The following is a 26661-nucleotide window of genomic DNA, read 5'->3' as shown; positions in this document are numbered from 1 at the left end:
TTTCTTTTAATGATTTACACATGACTGGTTTCCCCAAAGAAATTTATAAGTTTACTGTTTGGAACTGAAAAGCCAAAGCTGGAAAGAAGCACAGTCCTCTAATTCAGCTTTTCTGCATTTGATTGACAGGCTGATGGGTCTCCGGAGCCTGTGGGAGACCTTGCTGTTTTATCACATCGCTCTCTCTCAGTAACCAAAAGGCCCTTTCTGCAAAAGCTGGGCTCAGTGGTGGCTACACACTCAGGCCAAACCACACAGTACATTCTAACTTTCATGAAATAAAAGTACTATAGATGGCTCTAGAAAATAGAAGAGGATACTAAGCACTAAAACAGAAAGACAGAATTAAAAATAATTTTTATCCATCTTCAGTGTGAGTGCATACATAAGTTTACAATTAGAGGGAATGACTTAGGAGTCGTGTGAAAATTGTGACTTAGTGCTTTTAAGAGCTATTACATCAAGCGAATTGTTCTCTACTATGTTAAATTTTGCTTCAAAACTTTTTTCCATTAATATAACTATATCAATATCGTAATTATTATGATTCGCTGTCGTTAAAGCCATTTATTAACTGTGACCTTGGGCAAGTTACCTAACTCTCCTGGATTTTATCCATAAAACAGAGACAATAGTATCTATTTCAAAAAGTTCATGACAAATAAGTGAAATGGCATGTGTAAAGCCCTTTTAATAATGCTTGGCACAGTTAAGCACTCCAGAAAGTGTAGATATTGTTATTAGTAGGGAGAGGAAATGGATAAATATTCTGAGGTACTGAGTAGGCACCAGGAGTGAGGTGTGTACACAGTGAAAACGCTTACGGGGGCATTCTCAGAAAAGTAAATGGCTCAAGAGAAAGAAGAGGAACACGATACTATTTGGTGTCCTTAAAGATAAGTGAAGGACGGATGGGAAAGACGCAGCAACATTCACTGGCCACCCAAGGGTGTTGTTCACACCTCCCACTTGGATGTTTGCGAGCCAGGGTATACCTAACTTAGACAATTTGTTTATTGCCCTGCGCTCTTATTGTTTTATTTGTTTTGTTTTCATTTACTGAAATCAGACATAGTTGGATTGTAAGATATGGTGAAAATGGTGATACTAAGAAGGAAAGTAGTTAGAACCCAGTTTTGGATTTAAAAGATCATCAACTTTGAATCATGTAATAGCTAGTGCTAAAATAGTACAGGACATTAAAACTTTTAAACCAGTGACTTAGTAATGTTAATTTTAGAAATTGAAATCCAAAAGTCCAGTTTTTATGTAAGCAGGAAGATACAAAAGAAAACAAAGGTTAAGGAAAAGTAATGAGGCGATTCAGTTAAAAAATAAGTTGCTTGGTACATACTGATTAAATAGCTGAAAGCAATGCCTTTCATTAATCAAGAAGATATCAGGGTCAGTAGCACTTAGCTTTCGAAACCCTGGACATCGCAAATGGGGTAGGGAATGGTTACAGGATGTACAGGTTAGGACTGTAATACCTCTGCCCTTCCTCCTACTCGTCTGAAATCAAATCCAAGGCTTCTCAGCTGGTGGGACTTCACACCCCAAAACATTTCATTAAAATTCGTGGGGCCCAACATAAGATCACCAGCTATTAGTTCTGGCAAGTAAGGACTTAAAAAAATATCGTCTATTATCATCATAAAAGAGAGGACTGTTAACATTAAAAGAAAGGACATTCTCTCTCTCTCTCTCTCTCTCTCTCTCTCTCTCTCACACACACACACACACACACACACACACACACACACAAACTATAGGGAAGAAGAGCTTAGTAAAAGATAGTTTTTAATCAAGTAAAAGTATCTTTATGAAAAATTTTCTATGTCGTCCTGATTTTTCTTTCTTTTTGTTATGGACCTGTTGAAATAATTGTCCACACAAATACAGATATAACCAGAATTTGGGTAGTACTGGTCCAGCTGTCATTTCCCGCTCCTGGGTGACCAGCCCAGGACAGATTGGGAGACAGAAATCCTGCCACCTCTGCTGCTACTAACCCAGTGCTGGAAAGACTAACACTTTTCTGGACCACTTGGTGCCCCCAGGCCGATTTATCAAAAGGATCTTTGTTGCCAGGGCATTTTTTTTTCTTTCTTTCTTGAGACTAGGTTGGGTTAGGGAGGGGATCAAAGTACAAGGGATAAAGGGTGAATAGTACAACACATGACGGTGAAATTTTAAATACTGACAATGGTTAAGTACATATGACTTTAAGCAATGGAGGCAAGAATGTTAGATACTGGCATGAAGTAATATAATAGTACGTAGTATCACAGTGAGTATAATATCTTTCTTCATCCGTCGTTTGGTCTTAAAGTACGCATTTTATGGGGTGTGGAACTTTAAAGAGGACAGTTTTGCTAATCCTATGAGAATTGACTTAATTATTTCAAAATATGAAGATGGCAGACATACGGATTATTTTTACACAGAAAAATTTACTAATCTGAGCACATCGTTAAGAGTACAGTTTCCTTCATCAATGTATACATTACCCAAAAAAAGACATGAGCGAAACAAATAAAAAGGATGGTAAAATTTAAAAGCTTGGCATGGCAGTGATTTGTCAGCAAGAAAAAGGATAAAAGTTAAAATGTAGAAGAGTTTGCAGTTTTCAGATGTTAAATTTATGTATCTGGTGTTGCGGAAACTATTGATCTAGGACTGCAGATCTAAACAAACCAGCGTATAAAGGAGCTGATCACTCCCCTCTCAACACAGACTGTGCCATGTTGTTCTTTGGCCAGACAAGGTTTATACCACCTTGTCAGCTCTCTTGTTCTCTAACTCTGTGTGTGTGTGTGTGTGTGTGTGTGTGTGTGTGTGTGTGTAGTTTCAGTGGAATTTTCTGTCCTCAGTTTGCGGTAGAAATCAGATTTGACTCACTGTTTCAGAAGACAGTGGTGTTCAGTGTATTTCAGACATCTCCTGTGGCCTTTGCCCTCTAATTACCTATCAGAGATGTCCACATGATAATTCAGTTTAAATGGTTCCCCAGCCACAGGGTGGCCAGTGAAAGCTGTGCTTGCTCAGTTCGGTGGGGAGTTCCTCAGGGCACCCCATGCTGCAGAGCAGTCAAGCACAGCTTGTCAGTCTCTGAAGGGAAACCCCTGGGGTCCCATTCCCTGACCCAAGGCACATCACTGTCTCCTAACAGACCCTTGCCTACGTGTACCCCTTAAGTGTCATGGGAGAGTCATGCAGGGGGAAAGGTGGTCACCACGGATGCTCAAGGGAGATGTTTGGGTGACTCCTACTAATAGTAGGGAGATCCACATGAGATGATTTGAGCTGAGTGGCTTTCTTCTCTGCCTTCACTCTCTCCCCCACCAAAGTGCTACTGCCATTAGCCAGAATTAAAATCCTCATTTGGGCTGAGTAGGAAAGTTTATCCATTTTACATAAACCTTTGCTAACAAACCTGCTCATGCCACAGATGTCACTTTTAGATTTTACTCCGTAATAAAGTAGCATTATAAATATACCTTGCCCACCCATCATGCTATCCACTGAAGATTTCTGCTCAACTGGCGTTTGCTGTCCTGTGACTAAACTGCCCTAGCTACGCCGTACTGAATGATCTATGCGATATAAACATTGTCTTCAGAGAGCTCTTTTTGATGTAACCATTGGATAATACCCCCCAGTGAGAAGGCCATTAGAATTTTGGGGTCAAGTTGTTTATGGTTGGGAGCATAATTCTTGAGCTGTAATATTGAAGAGTTTTGCTTTTGGTAGATTTTTTGAGATGATAGAGTATAGAAGCTAGTCATGCTCATATACTGAACAAATTTGAGTGACACACCTCTGAGGACCACAGATCCCAACAGTTTGAAGTAAAAGTAGGAGGACCAAACATATGTACTTGAGCAAAAGTCTCAGGCCGCTCTTGTTTCTGCTTTCAGTTGTAATGGCCTCAGCCAAGCCTATGGAGGGAGTCTTTGACGCACCCATTGCTCCTCTATGTGTAGTGTAGATACAAGAGAGAGGGTCAAAAAAGGGAAGCAATGAGCACAATAATTACACTTGAGGCTAATCAACTTTGTGGGTGCTGTGAGGGCCTCATTTCTCCTGGTCCATTTAATACTCATGGCAAAGCTCATGAATCCGTGTGCCAGAGGATACACTTGGGAAATGAGAGAGTAGCATTCACGTCAGTCACTTTAGCGTCTCATTAGTAACTATAAGAAAATACTGTGCCAAAGAGGCCAGGACCAAAAAAAGAAAAAAAAGGGAAGGGGTGTAAATTCTTGTCAATCAAGTCTATCTACCATTATCACAGAGGTAGGTAAGGAGGAGGTGTTTGGTATGTGGGAAATGGATGAACTGAAATGAAACCTTTTTGAGACGGAAAAAAAAAAAAATCCTCAAGTACACCCTAAAATATAAGTAAATCTTTATAAAAGGAAAACAAAAACCAAAGGTAAAACATGTTTACTTCTATTATGAACAGTGCTTATTTATTATTTATTTATTATTATGGTTATTTAAACAGTAAAATAATAATTGCAATAAAAAGAAATTTCCACTCTGAGCAAGATAGAATAAGCACACTCTGCCCTGTCTCTCCCACTGAACGTAGCTGGGACCCTGGACAGAAGGCAGGGAGTAGCCATCTGAGAGCTCTGAAAAGTAGATGGTAACAGGCAGGTTGGGGAAGGAGACCAGAATTCCACGTACTAGCAGACTAGTTGTGTGTTTCCATTCTTTCCCCTCTCTGGTATCACCTCGCATAGACTCAAAGGTAGCCCCAAACCCAGTAGGGCACACTGGTGTGGACAGAAAGATCTTTGAGAGAATTCTTCACTCTAACCTGGAGAGCTGGAAAGAGACTCCTACATTCACAGTGAGTGGGGGAAGTTACTGTTCTGTTCCTTTGTTTTTTATTATCTCCTGTCCAACCTATACTCAGCCCTGTGGAGGCACAGTAGCCATAGGGTTTGGGCAGTCATTGAAAACTGTGAAGGTAGGGGAATCGCTCTCTCTGATGAGAGGAGCTGTGATTCCAAGAGTATTGGGTGAATTCCCATTACCTTTTTTCTTTCTCTCTGTCCTCCTACCACTTGGCACCAGACCGAGACATAGTTGTTGGAAGTATATGGCTGAGCAAGAAAAGTAAAGTCCCAGCCTTCTGGCAGAAGGACCATAAAAGGGGACTCCAGGGAACTATAAAGTGTTGAGATCACAGAGGGTAGGGAGCTCAAGATAACTATGACATAAAATATTATATGAACTCCTGGGCTCACTTCTGTGTTATGCATGTGTGGATCTGACCCTAAGCAGCAATCCAAACACTTGGAGATCTGAGATACACACTAGATTACCGCAGAGGTCTCAGACTGACCACTGAATAGTACACACCGGGGACAGATCCAGATAGCATTGCAAAGGCTTGGAGCACACTGACACTCAAATCACACCAAACGGAAGGTAGTTTGCAGTTTGCAGCCTGAATGTAACTGAGTTGACCACCTCCTTAAAAGAAAAAAAAAAAAAGAAAAAAAAAATATATATATATATTCCTTAGGATTTAAAGACTCAGAGTCTTATAGCATAATAATTAACATTACTCAAAATTATTCAGCATATGAAGAACCAGGATAATCTCAATTTGTATGGGAAAGAATCAACAGTTGTCAATGATGAGGTGTCACATGTTAGAATTATTAGTCAAAAACTTTAAATCAGCTAATATAATTATGGCCCAAGCCATGTGGTTAAACACTCTTGAAAAGAATGGAAAGGTAGAGTGGAAAAGGAATAGAGGATATAATGAAGAACCAAGTGGGCATTTTAGAACTGAAATATATGATAACCAAAATTGAAAATGTATGGATGGGCTCAATAACAGAATGGAAAGAATAGATGAGTCAGTAGACTTGAAGATAGATCAATAGAAATCATCCAATCTCAACAATAGAGAACAAAAGATTGGGGAAAAAAAGCAGATTCATGGTGTATGGGACAATACCAAAAATGTCTAGCGTTTGTGTCATCTGCCATCTCTAGTGTGATTTGAAAACATATTTGAAGAAATAAATGGCTGAAACTCCCTAAATTTTATAAAAGGCATAAACTTTCAGATTCTAGAAGCCCAACAAATCCTAAACAGGATAACAGAGAAATCAATACATAGACACATAAACTGCTGAAAACTAAAGGGAGTAAAATCTTGAAGGCAGCTAGAGAAAAATGATATAACATAATAAAATAACAAGTTGAATGACTACAGGTTTTTCGTTAGAAACCACAAAAACCAGTATGAAGTGGGGAAAAAAATGTAAATTATCCAGTGTACATATCTTTCAGATAAGAAAGTGAAGTAATGACATTTTAAGATAAAATAAATTTTAAAAACTTCACTGCTGAAAGACCTCCTCTTTAAAAGAAAAGCTGATGGGACAGAAAACGATAACCAGAGGAAAATTTGGAACATCAGGAATGAAAGAATGGTAAATATCTGGTTAAATATAATTAACCATTCTTCTCTTAAGTTCTTTAAAATATATATAATAATAGAAAACAAATATTACATTGCTGGAGTTTTCAGTTTATATAGATATAATACATATGACAACTATAATATAAAGAGAAGAGGGCAAGGGGACCCATATCGCGGTAAGGTTTAATCACTTTAAGTAGTAAAATATTAATTCTAAATAGACTGTGAAAAGTTAAGTATATATACGGAAATGCTTAAAGCAACAACTGAAAACACTATACAGAGAAATATGCTAAAAACTCAGTAGATAAATTAAAATAGAATGCTAAAGATATTCAAATAATCCAAGTGAAAGTACGAAAGGAAAACAGAGGAACAGAATGAGGGTAAAAATGTAAAACAAGTAATAAAATGGTAGATCTAAGTCCCAACCTGTAAGTAACCACATTAATTATAAATTGTGTAAACATACCAAATAAATAACAGATTGTTAGAATAGATTTTTTTAAATGAACAAAGGATATGTTGTCTACAAGTAACACATCTTAAATATAGTGATATGAGAAGGTTAAAAGCAAAAGGTAAAAAGATATACTATGCCAACACTAATCAAAAGAAAGCTGGAGTGGCTATATCAATGTCAGAAAAAGTAGATTCACAGCAAGGAAAATTACCAAGGATAATCAGGAACATTACATAAAAATAAATGGATAAGTTCACCAAGGTGACATTAAAAAGTGTATGTTCCTCTTCCACCTTACACAAAAATGAACTCAAACTGGAATTAAAGACTTAAGCGTAAGATCCCCAAACTACAAAACTTTTAGAAGAAACCATAGGCAAAAAGCTTCATGACATTTGTCTTGGCAATGATTTCAGTGATTTTCATTGCATATGACACCAAAAGCACAAGTAACAAAAGCAAAATTAGACAAGTAGGACTACACCAACTAAAAAGCTTCTATACAACAAAGGAAACAATCAACGGATTAAAAAGTCAACCGGTGGAATAGGAGAGAACATATATAAACCATATATCTGATAAGGGGTTAATTTCCAAAATACATAGGGAATTCCTATAGCTCAATAGCAAAAATCCAAAAACAAAAACAAACCCCTCAAAACTAGTAACTTGATTAAAAATTTGGCTGACATGAATAGACATTTCTCCAAAGAAGATATAGAAATGGCCAACAGGTATATGAAAAGATGCCAAACATCAAATCATCAGGGAAATGCAAATCAAAACCACAGTGAGATATCACCTGTTAGGATAGCTATTATAAAAAATTTAAAAAGATAAGAAGTATTGGCAAGAATGTAGAGAAATTGGAACCCTTGTACATTGTTGGCGGGAATGCAAAGTGGTGTAGCGACTATGCAAAACCATATGAATTTTCCTCAAAAATTAAAAATAGTACTACTATATGATCCAGAAATCCCACTTTTGGGTATTTATCCAAAATAATTAAAAGCAGGATCTTGAAGAGCTATTAGCACTCCCATGTTCCTTGCAGTGCTGTCCACAATAAGCAAGATGTGGAAATAACCTAAGTGTCCATGGCCAGATAAATGGATAGAGAAAATGTGGTATATACATACAATGCAATATGTTCAGCCTTAAAAAAGAAAGAAATCCTACAATATACAATAACATGGATGAACCTTGAGGATATTATGCTAAGTGAAATAAGCCAGACACAGAAGGAGGATCCACTTGTATGAGATATCTAAAAGGTCAAACTCATAGAGGCAAAGAATAGAATGGTGGTTGGCAGGGACTGGGGAAGTGGGTAATGGGGAGTTGCTAATCAACATGCATAAAATTTCAGTTATACAACATGAATAAACTAGAGATCGGATATACAACATTGTGCCTATAGATAAGAATACTGTATTGTACACTTAAAAATCTGTTAAGAGGATAGACCTTACCAAAGTGTTCGTACAAAGTAAATTTTTAAAGAGTATATTAAAAGTGTATGTACCTAACAACGAAACTTCAAAATATATAAGGCATAATAGAACTGAAAGGAGAAATGGGTAATTATAGTTGGAAACTTCAATACGGCTCTCTCAGTTGATAGAACAAGTAGCTAGAAAAACATAAGGGTATAGGAAACTGAATGATACTATTAGGTCGAACTGACATTTATAAAATATTCCTCCTCAAAATAACAGATATACATTCTTTTCAAATCCTCAGAGAACATTCACAAAGATAGTTGATAACATAAAACAAACCTAAAAACAGTTAAAAGAATTGAAATAATCCAAAGTATGTTAGTTTATCATAAAGGAATTTAACTAGAAATCAACAACAGAAAGATAACCGATAAGCCTCCAAATACTAGGACCTTAAACAATGTGTTTCTAAGTAATCCATGGATCAAAGAGGAAGTCTCGGAAAGTAGAAAGTATTTTGAGATGAACAAAAATGAAAACACGACATATCATGATTCATCTGAAGCAGACAAAGCAGGGTTTAGCGGGAAATATATAGATTAAATGCTTATGTTAGAAAAGAAAAAAAGATCTGTAATGAGCAGTCTAAGCTTTCACCTAAAGGACCTAGACAAAGAAGACCAAATTAAACCAAAAGCAAGTAGAAGGAAAAATAATAAAGAGTAGATATCAATGAATTTGAAAGCAAAATTAATGGCGAAAACCAATGAAGTGAAAACTGGTTCTTTAAAAATACCAATAAAATTGATAAACCTCTAGCCAAATTGACAAGGAAATAAGAAGATACAAATTGTCAATACTAGGAGTGAAAGAGGGCGTGTCACTACGGACTCTACAGACATTAAAAGTATAATAAAGTAAATACCACTCTATGTGCACACATTCAACAATTTAGATGAAATGGACCAAATCCTAGAAAGAAGATATCAAAACACACTCAAGAAGAAATAGATTAAACGTACAAAAGTCCATTGCATTCCTATATACTAACAATGAAATCTCAGAAAAAGAAATACAAAAAACAATTCCTTTTGCAATTGTAGACAAAAGAATAAAATACCTAGGAATAAACTTAACCAAAGATGTGAAGGACCTATATGCTGAAAACTACAAGACATTTTTGAAAGAAATTGAAGACACAAAGAAATGGAAAGACATTCCGTGCTCATGGATTGGAAGAATCAATATAGTTAAAATGGCCATATTACCCAAAACAATATACAGATTTAATGCAATCCCCATCAAAATCCCAATGGCATTTTTTAAAGAAATAGAACAAAAAATCATCAGATTTGTTTGGAACCACAAAAGACCCCGAATAGCCAAAGCAATCTTAAGAAAAAAGAACAATACTGGAGGTATCACACTCCCTGACTTTAGCTTGTACTACAGGGCTGCAATAATCAAAACAGCATGGTTTTGGCAGAAAAGCAGACACACAGACCAATGGAATAGAATTGAGAACCCAGAAATAAACCCACATAAATATGGACAGATAATTTTTGACAAAGAAGCCAAAAACATACAATGGAGAAAAGACAGCCTCTTCAATAAATGGTGCTGGGAGAATTGCATAACCACGTGCAAAAGAATGAAACTAGACTGCTATCTGTCACCATGTACCCAAATTAATTCAAAATGGATCAAAGACTTAAGCATATAAACTGCATAGAAGACACAATCAACTGCATAGAATAAAACATAGGTACTAACCTTATGGACTTTGGGTTCAAAGAGCATTTTATGAATTTGACTCCAAAGGCAATGGAAGTAAAAGCTGAAATAAACGAATGGGACTATATGAAACTTAAAATCTTTTGCACAGCAAAAGAAACCATCGACAAAATAAAGAGACAACCAACTGAATGGGAGAAGATTTTTGCAAACAGTGCCTCCGATAAGGGGCTAATATCCAAAATATACAAGGAACTCATGAAACTCAACAACAAAAAAATAAACAACCTAACTGAAAAATGGGCAGAGGATCTGAAGAGACATTTCTCTAAAGAGGACATACAAATGGCAAATAGACATATGAAAAAATGCTCAACATCACTAATCATCAGAGAAATGTAAATGAAAACCACAATGAGATATCACCTCACCCCAGTCAGAATGGCTATCAACAACAAGACAAATAGTAACAAGTGTTGGAGAGGCTGTGGAGAAAAAGGAACCCTCATACACTGTTGGTGGGAATGCAGACTGGTGCAGCCGTTATGGAAGGCAGTGTGGCGGTTCCTCAAAAAATTACGAATAGAATTGCCATATGACCCAGCATCCCTCTCCTGGGTATCTACCCAAAAAATCTGAAAACATTTATAGATAAAGACACATGTGCTCCAATGTTCATTGCAGCTTTGTTTACGGTGGCCAAGACATGGAAACAACCAAAATGTCCTTCAATAGATGAATGGATAAAGAAGTTGTGGTATATATACACAATGGAATACTATTCGGCGGTAAGAAAAGATGAAATAGGATCATTTGTGACAACATGATGGATCTTGAGAGTATATGCTAAGCGAAATAAGTCAGACAGAAAAAGCAGAGAACCATGTGATTTCACTGATATGTGGTGTATAAACCAAAAACAAGAAAAGAACAAGACAAACAAATGAGAAACAAAAACTCACAGACACAGACAATAGTTTCGTGGTTACCAGAGAGTAAGGGGCGTGGAGGTGGGAGATGAGGGTAAGGGGGATCAAATATATGGTGATGGAAGGAGAACTGACTCTGGGTGGTGAACACACAATGGGATTTATAGATGATGTAATACAGAACTGTACACCTGAAATCTATGTAATTTTACTAACAATTGTCACCCCATTAAATTAAAAAGAAAAAGAAGAAATAGATTAGCTGACTAGTCCTATATCCTTTAAATACATTTAATTTATAGTTAAAATTTTACCCCAAGAAAACCAAAAACCAAAATCTCCAGATTCAGATAGTTTCACTGAAGAATTGTACCAAACATTTATGGAAGAAATTGCACCAGTTTGACATGATCTTTTCTAGAAAACAGAAGAGGTGGCAGCACCTCCCAACTTAATTTCATTTTATGATACCAACATTTTCCTTATGCCAAAGCCAGACAGATAGTACAATAACAGAAAACTACAGACCAATTTTCCTCATAAACATAGATGCAGAAATCGTCCACAAAATATTATCAGATTGAATCTAGCAATCTATAAATAGAAGAATAAACCATGACCAAGTGGGGATTAGCCTTGGAATGCAAAGCTAATTCAGCATTTGAAAATCAATGTAATCCACCATATTAATAGACTAAAGAAGAAAACAATCACATGATATCAATTGATTCAGAAAAAGCAATTGATAAAATTCCACATACATTTACGAGTATGATAAAAGCTCTTAATCTACACATAGAAGGCAACTTCCTTAACCTAGGATAAAGGACATCTGAAAAACTGCAGCTAACATCATACTTAATAAAGCCTAAATACTCTCCCCTTAAGACTGGGAACAAGGCCAGGATGTCTACCTTTACCATTCCTATTCAACATCATAGTGAAATTAAAAATAAAAAAAAATTCCTAAAAACAAAAAGGAACCAAAAATCTTAAAATTATAATTAAACTGTCCTTTTTTGCAAACAACACGACTGACTATCTCAAGAAAGAAAGAGAATCCCAAGAAAGAAACAAAAAACCTAGAACTACATTGCTGGTTGGATTGCAAAATTGTATAGTCAATCTGGAAAATAGTTTGGTGGTCTCTTATAAAGGTAAATCCACCCTTACCACGTGACCCAGCAATCTTGGTCCTAGTACATGCAACAAGGTGAATTTCAGTAGCGTTGTGCTCAGTGAGAGAAGCCAGTCTCAAAACGTTATATACTGTATGATTCCATTTATATGACATTCTGGAAAATACAAAATAATAGGGGACAAGGAACATAGCATTTGTTTCCAAGGATGAGGGGTAGGTAAGGAGCATCATGAAGGAGTTTTTTGGGGTGATGGAACTGTTCTATATCTGACTCTGTCCTGATTCTGATGGTGGTTACACAAATCTACGTATGTATTAAAACTGATACATCAAGAAAGACCTTGATTTTGTATATGTTAATTTCTAAAATTATGTTTAAAAAATGATAGGTTTTCATGGTAGAAGTGAATGGTACATGATGCTCTTGTGATTGCTTATTGGTTATCTAGACCAGTACCGTCCAATTGCGCTTTCTGAGGTGATAGAAATGTTCTATATGTGCTGTGCCCAATACGGTGAATACCAGCCTGTGTGGCTACTGAGCACTTGAAATACAGGAACTAAAGTTTTCATTTGATTTAATGTAACTTGACTTCAAGTTAAATCGCCACGGTTGGCTAGTAGCCACTGTATTGGACAAAGCAAATATAGGTGGTTGTATAATCACTGTGATCCCAGACATACATTTTAGAGACAAAACAGAATATAACTGGTTTGTATTTTTTGCCATCAGAATGTTATGATTTTTCCCCTTGTTTTATTAACACTTTATTTAATAAAGGTGTATGATCTAACTTCCATGAGATGATGATGTGTGGAGAGGTGGCTGAGGATTAACCTAATGTCAGATAAAGAAGTTAGTGGATACGTAGAAGTTCATGATAATGAGTGGGTAGAAGATACCAAAGTCCAAATATATATATAACAATTATTTGACTGTGTAGGTGCTGAAACCACTGTTTTTGGTACTAAAAGTACAGTCTGAATCCTGTTCACATTTTGGTCAGCCAGAGTAGACATTCGGAGTCAGTTCAAGGTCTGTTGACATGTCAGGGAAGTAGCACATTGGATGTCCCTCAACTTCCCTGAAGCGTGTGTTCAATTACATAAATAGAGGCGTAGCCTTTCTCACTGGGTTCTGCTGGGGCCCATAAAAAATACGAAGGCGACCCAGGCACACAGAAGTCCGCGTTGTGCTGGAAATGTTTGGCCAGTATTTCTTTACTTTACACTCCGTCTGGATTTAGTTTGCAGTAAGTTTTCCCCTTTTATTCATAGTTTTGGGGGGAAGTATTGTGATACCTTCTTTTCATGTGTGTTTACTTTTCATTCCTTAGTTAATTGGAAGCACCTTGAGGTCAGAGGTTAGTTCTGTAGATGTGCCTCCTTTTAAAAAATATGGCAGCCTTTGCAACTTCCATATTTTTTCCCCTGATTTCATCTTACAGAGGAGGAATGCAACCCCCACACAGGCTAACCTGGCCATAATTAAATAAGCTGGTGATAAAATAATTCCGTTTCTTCTCTCTTTGACCTTCTAACTAATTCCAGCCAAAAGAGCTCTTAGGACTCAATAGTAGTATATCTTTAAAGCTACAGAAATATTGATGATAACTTTGACAGCTAATTGGGCAATACCACTTTCAGCTGTATTTTCAGATGCAGTTTTTGCTTCTCAAATTGGGGGCATATTTGCCTGCAGGGATTGGGGTGCTACTCTTCAGGTTTATACAAACTCGGGATAAGTGTGGACAGTCTGCCCGGAGGGTCAGTTCACTTGTAAAATTTGGAAAGTAATGTCGAATGGTATTCAGTGGTACCAATTTTTAAAATGTTTGCATTAAGACAAAAAGCGACGTAGTACAGAGTATAATGCACAGCTTGTGTGAATTTCAGGGAGCCTTCAAAACAGAATTATTTTTTTCCTGCATATTGTGTGATGCTTTGGGCATACCATCGCCATCCACTGCAGTGGAAAATACTAAGTAGAAATGTCTGAGATAGACTCAGCTGTGTTTTCAACCAGCAGGTTAGACATGAACAGGCCACAACTCCAAATGCTATTGCAATAAAATTATAATGGAAAAGGGTGACCTCTCACTTTCCCATGCTTTCCCATAGTTTTCCTTACCATTTACTGTCCAAACAACAAATTTAAAGTCTGTCTTTTTAAATGAAAACTCACAGGCTCTCAGATTTTCTCACTTTACTTCCATCTTTTCTTTCCTTGTCTTCTTTGGACATTGATTAAAAGAACTAAGGGCAGAAAAATAATTTATACCATAGTGCAGTATGGAAAATTGGACATCTGCCTACTTAATTTGTAATATCTTTTATCCAAAGTGTATCCAGAGAGGCCTTAGACTTTAATTTTCTTTTAGTAAATTTTACAAGGAATTGTGGAGCAATGGAAAGATGTTTGCCTGAGAATCAGGAGATCTGGACGCCACTTCTGGCTTTGCAACTAGCATTTTGTAACCTTGGGACCCTAAGGTCTTCCCCATTTGGACCCTAAAATCATCTTCTGTCAAACAGTAATATGCTAGATGACTTTCATTGTCTCCTGCAGCTCTAAAATGTCATTCTGCATTCCTAATCCTGTGACAATTGACCTGATCCAAAGACTTTTGAAAATTGTAGTAAGTGACACTAAATTTAGTAAGTAACAGACCTCTGTTCTTCACTTCATTGTTACAGTTGCGCTAGGGCCTGTAGGGATACCAAGGGCATTTGGTCTTTCCATGCTTAGCTTCCTAGCCTATACCATATTGCCTATAATCCAACTTTAATTGAAATTGTGTCTCCTACCATACCAAAAATGCACTTAGCTAAGTAAATACTGGGCTATGAAGGCCTTGAAAAACATTGAAACTGTCTGTTTTTGAAACCACTTCTGTTGAATTTTTATTTTGTGCCTTTTTATCAGCTTTCGTGCAACCAGGAAAATCTAATCTGTGATTGGTGCCCAAGGATTCTGTTCAGAGGATTTCTCCCCTTCCCTTTATTTCTCAACTTGGACTACTGATCTACGCTGGGCATGACTGCAAATGTCAAGACTCTCATCATAGCACAGCCTTCGGACAGATTATAGACAAGTAGGGTTAGGTGTCCATGATACTGCTGGAAGTGCATTTCTGATAGTATCCTACTGTTTCATGCTGGGAACTTTGGAAAATCCCTTTGTGAAACAGAATAGTATCTCACATCTCCGTGCTCCGTTCTGTTCCTTGTTTAAGCACTCTTGGCATCTTGTTCAGTATCTCACAATAGGCTTTTCCCTGGTCTCAGTGACTATCTTCTTCTTTGGATGCCCCTATACCCTGTTGCCAAGGAGCCTAAACTTTGAGCCCCAGCACCATCACTCCCCTGTAAAAACCCTGAAGGCCTTTCTCCTACAATTTCATGTTCCTCAAAATCTTATCTCAGCCCGACTGACTCTTTGGCCTCATCTCTACCTGTCCCCTTCATATATCCTCCCGTGCAAGCCAAGCTAGGTGGACCACCAGTTATTCCCCGACACATCCTGTAGTCTCTAACCCACATCGTTTCTTCACTGCCTGGAAAGACTACTTTTCTCCTCCTTCCCCTTTACTTACCCATCTTTGGGGCTCACCACAACTGCTGCTTCTTTCCTGAAGTGCTGCCCAATTCCCGCCATGCTTCCTTGCCGTGTCTCTCTTATATCAGAAATACTCTTTGTTCTTGTGGTCCTCTTTCTCTCTCTCCCTAGAATGACTCAGAGAATGACTCAGAGGTTGACGCAAAACTGAGAGGATAGATGCTGTGACTTCTTCCTCTTTATTCTGACCTCAGCGACAAGCAGAGTATCTTACACGTTGTATTTAATAAGTGTGTGTTGACTTGAACTGCATTGAATTAGGGTAGGTTTAGTGTAATATTGCTACAGACTAGGATTTTTTCTCCCCTATTGCTACATTTTTGCAAAGGGGAGAGAGTCTTGGCATCTCAGACTTCTGTGTGGTGATATTTCTGCATGGTGATACTTCTGTGTGGTGATAGGCAGAAGAGAAGTTCCTGGGGGAAGCAGCATTGACCATCCAGTCAACATACCTCTCTCACATGAGCTGCCATAAGCTTATAAATACTTGTTTTTGGAGAACACAGGGTTCAGGGAGGGGTAATGCTTCTTTGGGAGGACACTTCATAATAGCTATAACAAATGCCAAGTGAAATTCATTGCAAATATAAACTGGGATCTTTATCCATTAAAGACTGTTCTTAATCTGGTCTTCAGCCACCCTTCTTGCCTCCTCTCCTCTGCTCCCCAGTATAAACCCTCCGCCTCAGGCTGCCCCACCTCATGTTCCCCCACCTCCCTCCCATCAATAACCCCAAACCTCGGTTCATCCTTCCCTCTCCAGGTCATTAATTCATTCATTCATTTGGCACATATTTTATTTAGTACCTACCATTGGCTAAGGACTTTTCAGGAACATATCTGTAAACACAAAGCAGAGTGTCTTACATCTGTACGCTAAATCCCTCTCTTTATGGAGCCCATGTTTTTACTTATGGTATGCCCGTTCCCTTTTCTTTCACTTCTCCAGATTCTAGAACAACTTTGCCTTTCCCTTGAAGCCTTTCCTCGCTGCTTCAGCCCAGGTTCTCTCCTGAATTCTTAGGGGTGCCTATTACCTATTCCTTCCTTTAGACAGACACTGTCTTTTGTTCTTTGCACTTTTTTACGTGTTAGTATCTTATCTCTTCAAGTACATTGTAAGCTTCATGAAAGTAGAGACCATGCCATTGGTTCAGGAAGAAGTTCGTGTACCAATGTACGTACTTTGCGCAATCCACAGTGTCTTCAACATTTGCAGTTTGGAACCCAATAAATATTTTTAATAGATTTCAGGGTATTTATTGCTCTCTGCTTTGTCAAGTACAACAGCTTGAGGCTGTGCTACACTATCAGTCATCAAAGCATTTTTTAAAGATCCTGCATGACTGTGTCACTATATGCTGCTACTTTTTAATCTTTTGCCATGGAACCAACCAGTCAAGGGCCGAGCACAACCTCTGCCCACACCTCTTCAACTGAGCAAATCACCTCTGCGATACGCTAGATGATGTTTGTGAATCTTTACTGTCGCACTGATGCTGTTATTAAAAGAAGCAAGAAGCACCAGGGAGAGGAGGAGACTGCTAATTATGTCTGGGTTGATTCGTGAGCTTCTCTGTCCATTAGAGACTGATATCTAAACCATCACAGTATCTTTCTCACCTTTCTTTCTGAGTTGAGGCTAATGGGTGTCCATCCTAAAACTCATCTTGCTATTGGTAGGACCACAACATGAGCTTATGGTTATGGTTTTGACTGATCAATTACACTCATTTGCATGGTCATTTAATGATAGTTTGTGGCTTAAGGCTGGAGGGCAGTCTGTCAGAGGTTGTAGAGCTGGGCAAACATGGCTACTAAAGGGACCCAGCCTGTGAACTTAAGTTCACTGGCCTCATGTGCTAACAAAATGAATGTGCTTCCATTTAGATTTAAAAATTGAGCTATAGGTTTTTAAAGAGTTTTTGTGTGTAGTGGTTATTTTCTTACAGTAGTTGAGAGGCAATATGTGTAGTGGTTAAAAGCACAGACTCCGGGGCCTCCTGCCCCAGATTCATATCTTGTCTCTGCCACTTACCAGCTGTGAGAGCCTGAGGAAGGCAGTTAATCTCTTTTTTTAAATGGGAATAAGAACAGTACTTACCTTATTGGTTGCTTGTAAAGTTTAGGTGAGTTTCTGTATATGGACAGAGTAGGCCCATAAATAGAAACATATATATTCGAATATTAGAAAATCGGAATACATTTTTCTTTGTATTTTTCCATCCCTTTTTCTTTGAGTATTTGGTTACTGTCTAACCTTTTTTATACCATAGAGAAAACTTGAGTTTTTAGCTATCAAGAAGTGGTCCAGTGACCTAGCACTTCCTCAGAGGCTTTTAAATTGCCAGAGCTAAAGATATATCTATTTAGATCTTAATTTTTAACCCATTTGTTATATAATTACATCATAGCATTCTTAAGGTGCAGGTGTTTGTCAGGCTCACTTTCTGACCTTATTGCCATCAGACTATGCTTGACAGGAATGGGTTGAATTAGGTGGATTTATAATTAATGATACAACCAAACTCAAAGCGAGTTGAGTAAAGCTGAGCTGCCGTGGCTGGAGGGCCTGGTGCTGGGCCGCAGGCTTAGTCTGAGGCATGAATGAAAACCTAGGAGGCACAGAGGAAATAATACACTGGGAGGGGAAATCAAGGACAAACCATTTATGATAAAACATATAAAGCATAATTGATGAGGTGGGTTTTTTTTTTTTTTTTTAAGTGCACAAATGAGACCTGTTTAATAGCTGTTCATGTGAAGATGTTCCCTGGGGGTTGACAGTGTGACACAATAGTCAAAAACTTGCATTAGTCTTAGACCATAGGTGAATATAGAATCCAGAACCAGGGAGGTGATACAGCCATGGGGAGAACACAGCTGGAATATGTTTGGTTCTTCCTACAACATTTGAAGAGGGAAATGGCTATGCCACAGCAGAAACAAACCATGAGGATATAGGATTTGAAAAGTGTCAGATGGTGGCAGGGGCTGAAGCTTTGTTTAATAATGCTGAGACCAAATGTATCTATCAATTGATCAATGAATGAACATAGAGTGTGCGTGCTTAGTAAATGTCCCAAACGGTTCACCACTAGAGGCAGGGTGATTTGGTATGTAGGGACTGGATCATCATTTGTACATACTAGGAGAGCTATCAGGCAGAAGAGGATTATACGTTTTCCCCGCTTTCCAGGGGGCAGAATGGGAATCACCGTGTCTGGTTACACCAGGGGTGTGTGCTGGCTTGGATGAGGCCAGGGTTCTGTGGGAGGAGGTGCCTGAAAACAGGCTAAGTCACAAGCGTTAGGAGAGGATGTGATTCTGGTGGAATTTTAGCCTGGGAAGATTTGGGATAGTCTTACTGAGAGATCCATGACATTTTTGCACTTCCTACCGTGTTTCCCTGAAAATAAGACCTAGCTGGACAATCAGCTCTAAGGCGTCTTTTGGAGCAAAAATTAATATCAGACCCGGTATTCTATTGTATTATATAAGATCCGGTCTTATATTCCAGTAAAATAAGACCAGGTCTGATAATAATTTTTGCTCCAAAAGACGCATTAGAGCTGATTGTCCGGCTAGGTCTTATTTTGGGGGAAACACGGTAGCTCTGGTTGTACCCTGTACTATGTATTCATCGTAACTTAGCTACTGTATTCATGAGGTTGTGGGAGAACTAGCTGTACAAACATCCTCTGCTACCAAATCTGTTTGGTTCCTGAGTATGGGTTAATTTACTAGTATCTGTTTGGTTCCTGAGTGGTGATAGTAAGAGGCACCTGCTTTGGTGTCTATTCATTTGGGAGACTTTGGTCAGTATTGTTACTGATACAATAGAATTCATTTCTTTCAGAATTATTCTTTTCTTCTCAGACTCCTTTTTTTTTCTGGTTTTAATGTGATTGCTCATATTCCTATCAGTCTTTCCTCTCTCCCAACTCCCACCCTTTTTCCTCTTGAGATGTTGATGTGTTCTTTCTCGTCCTATAGAGACAAATCATGTTCTTTATGATTCGACTGAAATAAGTTCCTCTGTGTGGATGTATGTCTATATGTGTATGTGTAAATACAATATGTATATGTGTATATGCAGGAGCTATTCAGTGTGGCGCTAATAACGAGTGTGGTGCGATACAAGCAGTGCAGGGAAAGGACGTTTTTACACAGATATGTAATTGATTTTTTTTGCCTTATTGATCTCAGACATAGAAATTTTTTTTAAAGAAAAGCAGATGAAGTAACGATTTTAAAAATCCTATGAATCGTCCCACTCTGTAGATTTCAGCTATGTTGTGAGCTCAGGAGAACCTCATGCTGAGAACGAGCTCCTGACATAGTGACCTCATTCCCAATGCTGCCTTTCTCGGGCGGGCGGGCGGCAGCAGAAGCTGCACTGGCTGGCGGTGCGGGCTGCGGGCTGCGGGCTGCCTTTGCTGCAAGCCTGACGACTGTGTGTCGGTTATGATGAGACCCAGGCTTGCAAGGACTTGCACAGCAATTGGAATTTATGACAAATAGCTCACTGCAGCTAAACTTTGATCCAGTGTACAGTAGAACTGCCTGTTACACACAGGAGGGAGAGAGAGTCGTCCGTCATTACAATGAAAAGCCAGCTTTAAAACACAGAAAAAAATGAATAAATAAAAGAGAGAATGTGTCAGGTTTATAATTACGGACTGGTGAGTATATGATGCTAGATCAATTTTAATGTGTGGTTTTTTTCTTCAAGCATCCGGAGGTATGTGTCCTTTTTCCTGATTTAATGATTAAAAAAAAAAAAAAGAGTTGGTGCTAATGAATGCGAGGGGACCTGGGCCCCTTGGAGAGGAGGACGTGCCCCTTGCAGCCCTGGGCTTGGGGTAAATTCCCAGCCCAACATCTCCGCAGCACACAGACAAAGGAGCCTGCACACACACCAGAAGCTGTAGCTTTTCTTGGAGCGATGACTCATTTCAGTTCACAAAGGATTCTGGGCAGGGTAGTGAGAAGTCAGGTTGGCTGATCCGTCCCTATGACTTCACTTTGCAGAGAACCAGGCAGAAGAGGAGTGACACTGCAGATTCCCGAGGCACTGCAGTGGGATGTTGGCTCAGTGCAAGTGGCTGTGATATATGGGATAGGCATGGGACAAGATTCCAGCCATTCCATGCAAATAGGATAAATGAATGGTAAAGAGGATTTTTTTTTTTTTCTCCTAAAATCGTTACCAGCAAAGTACATTCACAAAGCCTTTTTAAGGGCTTTTTGCCAGCTTTTGAACTGAACTTGTACCTGTATCTCAAGCCCTGAATGGTAAGAAGAACTGAGAGTTCTGGAACTAATTTTTTAAAAGTAGATCTACGAAGGTAAAGTACCCGATTCCTGTCGTGTTCCACGTGCCCTCAGTAGCCAATCTGAAATGCTCATTTCGGATATTAGTACTCGAAAGTTTACTCTTTCTTCTTATTCCAGATTCTAGGACGTCCATTTCTGTTACTGGCTCCTTCTTGTGCCTGGATGCAAACCCCTAGCATGCACCAGGCTTTAGCGTCAAAGCTGCCTGGGGGATGGAGCCAGTCCAGAAAGGGTCAGGTAGGTTGCCCCTGCTTTTCTTTCAAGAGTTGTTGTGTGCAAAGAAATATGGTAAAATGTCTACAGCCCCTTTGATGAGGGTACACTGTCCTCTGAAAAGTGGTCTTGCTGTTACCATCTCCCAAAGCCTCAATCTTGAGCAGTCGAAGTGCCCCCCCCGCCCCCCCACGGCTGTCCTCCAGATGGGACCTCACCAGCATGCATCCCAGAGAGTCACCTCCGAACTGAAAAGTCAGACAGCTGTAGGATTTGCAAATAGGAAATAATTAAACTGCTTCAGATTTCCATCAGCTGCAACATCTCTTTCACTCCTCTGATGGAGGCATTCAGTAAATATTATCTGAAATTTTTTCTTCTCCATTAATCCAGCCCCTGAAATGTGGTGTGTTATTTGGCCTGTTAACCTACATGCAACACACTAAAATCCAAGAAAGCCTGATTTATTTGCTCAGGACTGCTTCCAACACTACTACCATCATATCAAGCCTGCTGGTAACCACTGAGGAAGTACGCAGATTTCATCGCAGGCTGCTTGAGGGTTCAGATTATGGCAGAGCTGTTTTCTTACAACATCCATGGGCTTTTAACACAAAAGCCTTTTTCTTTTTTTAATTTTAATTTTTTAAAATAGTGAGATGCTAAAGTTTGGTCCTCGAAAGTACATTACATGCTATGTTTCCAAAGTGAAACTTGGCACATCTAAAAGCATGGTTTTACCACTTCATCAAATTTATAGTTTTAGCACTTTTTTTATTCGAGATATTTCTGAGACTGTGAAACTCCTTATGGAATTTGTAATAATAATGAGAACATTTCAAAATAATGCAAACTATATATGGGATAGACCCCTTGCACATCACTTTTCTCTTTGCTCTCATATTCATCCCCATAAGTCACCTATTCACGGGAGGAAAGAGTGCACCTGTCCTTTCTTCCTTGTCAAAGCTGTTTCTTCTTCGGGCATAACACTTTGCATTTTCAGAACAAAGTGGAGGATGTTGAGTCAGTGTTAAAGGATGTTTGGTCGGGAAAAATTCAAGCATAGTATGTCGAGAATAAAATTATACAAGTATAATGTCCCTGAACCCATCAAGTCTACTCAATCCTTAAAAACCCTATTCAACGTCTGCCTCCCATATGAAGCACTCCCTGATTACACCCAACTGGAGGTCATTTTTTAGTCCTATTATAGAATTAATTTCTCTCTCTTTGTGTGTGTGTGGATAGATAGATAGATAGATAGATAGATAGATAGATAGATAGATAGATATAATTACATATTAATACATTTTTATGATAGAATTAATTTGCTTGTCATTCATGTATTTTCTTGTTATATCTCCTCTAAGGGTATCAGTAATTTGAATATGTTTCAATTGCTTAGATTTTCACACATTTATATCCTGTTTCTCCACCTAAATTGTAAGCTCATTGAAAGCAGGGATGAAGATTTATGCCTTTGTCTACAGTTCTCATCTCCTAGCTGTTCTCTACACAGGGAAACGACTCAGTAACTAGTTGATTAAGAAGAGAGGCAATTTAAAAAGTGTTAATTTGTCACAAAGGGCAAGAATGATCTGTTTTGTTCATTTGAAGAATCTTCATGGGGTAGATAGCTATGGTAGACCTCAGGAGTTATGCATTAACTGTAGAAATGATGGTTGTTCTTAAGATGCGGTGACACATAGTGCCTTACACTACTTGTAAAGGATTGTTATTTTTAAGAACAAATGGATAGGTGGGCCCTTAACTACGGACATTGATGATGGTTTACTGACTTAGGAAGGATAATGTTATTGGGCAAGTCATTCTTAAGTAGGCAGCGAGTGAAAATCTGAAAGTTTGTGTGGAAGGTTGTTTTTTGAATCCTACAGGATGTTTTCCTTAGAGAGAGAAAACCAGAATGGTTAATAGCACCCCAGGTTTCATCAGAAATTAACTGCTAATACACTGGTCTTTAATACTAAGAGTACTTACTTAAGTGCCGAGTTTCTTTTTTCTTTCTTAGGTAAAAGATTGGCCCAGTCAAAATTTTGAAAGAGGCCAACTTTCTTCAATATTTTTGATATTCTTGTAATGCTCTATCCATATTATTTCCCATGTTCTAGTGACCTTTTCGCTCCTCACTCCAAAGTTCCTATGTAATACATGTTTCCCATTTGCTTTAAGACCATTCTCTCCTGGCCCAGTAATATATCCCAAATGCTGTGTGTGTGCGTGTGTGTATGTGTGTATATGTGTGTGTGTGTGTGTGTGTGTGTACTTTTCTGCCTCCACTCAAAATATTCCATTCATTTAATGCACATGCTCACAGATAAGAATCAAGAAGTGAGCAATCTGATTAATTAGTACTAGTGTAAGAAAGAAAGACCATTGCCCTCCTAGCCTTCCCACAGATGTCTCTGTTTTTAAAAAAAGGTTTCTTCTTAGGACCAAATGATTTCCTATTGGTAGAAATGCAAACACTACAGAAGAGTAAATTGAGCAAATTTAGATAGGCTTGGGGAAGATAATTCTAATACTAACTGCTATTTATGAAATACTTATTAGGTCTCAGGGACAGTGTAAGCACTCGCATCCGCTATCTCATTTAATCCCCTTGATAACTATGAAGTAAACATCACTATGTACACTTTATACAAAAAAGAAATTGAGACTCAAAAAATTAAATAACTTGAAACAATTCTCACAACTAATGAGCAGAACTGGACTCTGAACTAAAGGTTTTGACTACGTTTTAGAGGGAAAAGTCACTTCTTAGCACAGTGAGTTGGGAGTTTTCCTGTGTCTCTTCTGCCCTCTGTATTCTTTCATCCCTATATACAGTTGTGTAGGTTTTTTTGTTACAACCTCCATGGCAGTTTGAAGGGGTGGTAGGTTGTTCAATTGTTGGAGAGTCAGTAGTAGTCATTCAGTGTAATTTTGTTGTAATTTGGGAACCATCAACATATACATATTTGGACTGTGTTTAATTAGGCCTTCTTGTTCTATTACAGTTGTATTTTACAGAAATCAGTCACAGTATCATTGTGATACCTAAAATGATGGAGCAAAGAACACAATTTTGAGAAACAGCTATGGTTATTCTAACTTTTTAAAGCGGGGACAAGGATGACTCTGGAGATTCTAGACTGATTTATTCGACTATAGTTGAGAAATGCCATCAATTTGAAACTGGAGCATCTAAAATGTCTCTCGTGTTAGGCTAAGTTCTGATATAGAATGGAGAAGGAAGAGAAATAAAATAGGAATTTAGATTCCATTACACTTAATGCAGTTTAAATAAAGTAAAGGAAAGCACCATATTACATAGGCACTCTTGTTAGCCAGGTGCCCTTACAGAATGGCATGCCATCTGAGAGATCGTATTAATTGTTATCAAGTAGGACTGGTATTTCATCATGGTTTTATCCTTGGTGGTAAATGACCTTAACTTAGCCCTGGATGAGGGACTTGAGAGCAAGATGGCAGCTGGTGATGGAAAACATCTTGACAGTTAGCAGGGTCTCACCTTGCCTTGTCTATATGTGTAGTACTTGATTATTCAACAAACTTGAGTGCCTGCTATGGGACTAGCACTCTGCTAGTCCTAATGCCTAACGCACACTACATTTGGGTTTTAATGTGGAGCCTTAGCAAAGGTTTGAAGCATGTAATTGGCCTGATGGCTCGTATTTCCATCCTAACTTTCCAGCTACAAATCTATTACAGTAGCAGAATGGTCTAAAAGTGTTGAAAGGTTTATGATTAGAGAAGATGTCAGTTATCATTCTGGTGAGGGTGGAGTTGGTTCCCTGGCTAACGAGGTCTCACCCATCACTGTCTATTGACTGCCCTTCTCTACCTGATCCTTCACTTTTTCTGACCTGTCTGTCTCTGCTTATCTTATGACGCTTGTTTATCAGTGGTCACATCTCTGTAACAAGAGCAATAGCTAATATGGCTAATGAAAACTTGTGGACTGGAGATGATGGTTTCTTTTGTAAACCAATGAGCCATTGATTTGTTATTTCACTTGGCTGCGTTAGACATCTCTACATTAGACAGACTGATAAGCAGAAATATTCTAGTGATGTGGTGGCCATAACCCATTTGTGTGTGTGTGTGTGTGTGTGTGTGTGTGTGTGTGTGTGTGTGTGTGTGCCGGCACGCGTGCACCATATGCCATCACTCTGGCTCTTATTTAACCTTACTCTCAGTAGAGGTTTCTTAGTAAGTCATAGCTAAAACGGACACCATTAACTTTAATATTATTAGTGGGAGCCTCTTATTTATGTTCTCTTTTGAGTAAAACAATTTAGTCAAATAATAGCTTCATCAAATGTTGAAATAAAGCATTAGCAAACTTTAGAGAACCTGCTATAGAATTTCTAAATGTTCCAAAATTCTTTTTTATGTCAACTTTCCTTCCATCGACTATTGCAATGAGGGCTCAGCCTTAAATTTCGGAAATCAGTGGCATTTAAACCAAACATACCATAAATTGGTAAAAGTATCTTTTTTCAATGCCAGTTTTCTCTTACATTTCAAGTATAAACATTTGAAAGTCAAGTTCAATAATTTGGTTTCACAGGAGAGCTGCTTAAAACATAGCAGCATGTGAGTTAATGGGATCTGTATGCTCTGCCGTCCTGTAAGAGTCTATGAGAAAATGCGTAAGAAGGGAATCTGTGCGGTGCTTTTTTTTTTTTTAGAACAATTTTTAAAAAAATATTGTAGTGGACCATCTGTTAAGAAAACCGAACAGCATTTATACATAAAATTGGGGTTAATAAATTGAACTCAATTGTAAAACAGAAGATTTGTCTAATACTTTGCATCAGAAAAGTTGGTTACTAACCTCAGAGAGCTTATGATTTCCCCAGGCCCAAGGGTGTTTAAGATAAAACTTGGCACACTAGTAGTTCTATGACTAGTTTGTTGAAAAGAATAGAGTTGTATTGTCACTGTGCCCACTGTATATTTTACAGTCATGTTGGACCATTTTTATGAGTCACGGTATCTACTGCATGTGGTAATTTTATTGGCATCTATAATTTTAACTCGAGTGTTAATTTTGGCAGTCCAGAGAACAAAAACAGGCTGACTTTAGTCCCAGGGAACAAAGCTGAGCAAGACTTTGAATTAGAAAGAGTAAATTATGAAGACTTTATTACAAAGGGAAAAATTAATAGCCAATATATTTTGCTATTCTTTTTAACATTAAAGCCGACTTTCTCAGATTGGATGAGCATTAATATTGAGCCTTAGAATTTGACAGCCTGAAGGAATCTTTGAAATCATTTCATCCAAACTCATC

The 26661-nt window shown here is 38.2% G+C and overlaps 1 protein-coding gene across 3 annotated transcripts in view; it reads left to right on the top strand.

The window, feature by feature from the left end:
- Window positions 1–26661, top strand: part of STOX2 (storkhead box 2) — a 214876-nt gene that overhangs the window by 160536 nt on the left and 27679 nt on the right. Inside the window, exon 2 of one of the 3 annotated variants that reach the window (XM_019736144.2) lies at window positions 21243–21362. The exons of the other annotated variants lie outside the window; for them this stretch is intronic. Coding sequence (XP_019591703.1) covers window positions 21338–21362 — 25 coding nt within the window. The 5' untranslated portion in view covers window positions 21243–21337. The remainder of the gene's footprint in view (window positions 1–21242; window positions 21363–26661) is intronic. 3 annotated transcript variants of the gene reach the window in all.

Source organism: Rhinolophus sinicus, linkage group LG04, assembly GCF_036562045.2.
Source record: "Rhinolophus sinicus isolate RSC01 linkage group LG04, ASM3656204v1, whole genome shotgun sequence".
Taxonomy (NCBI): Eukaryota; Metazoa; Chordata; class Mammalia; order Chiroptera; family Rhinolophidae; genus Rhinolophus; species Rhinolophus sinicus.
Note: the sequence above shows the minus strand (reverse complement) of the source record. Positions and strands in the feature narration are given on the sequence as shown.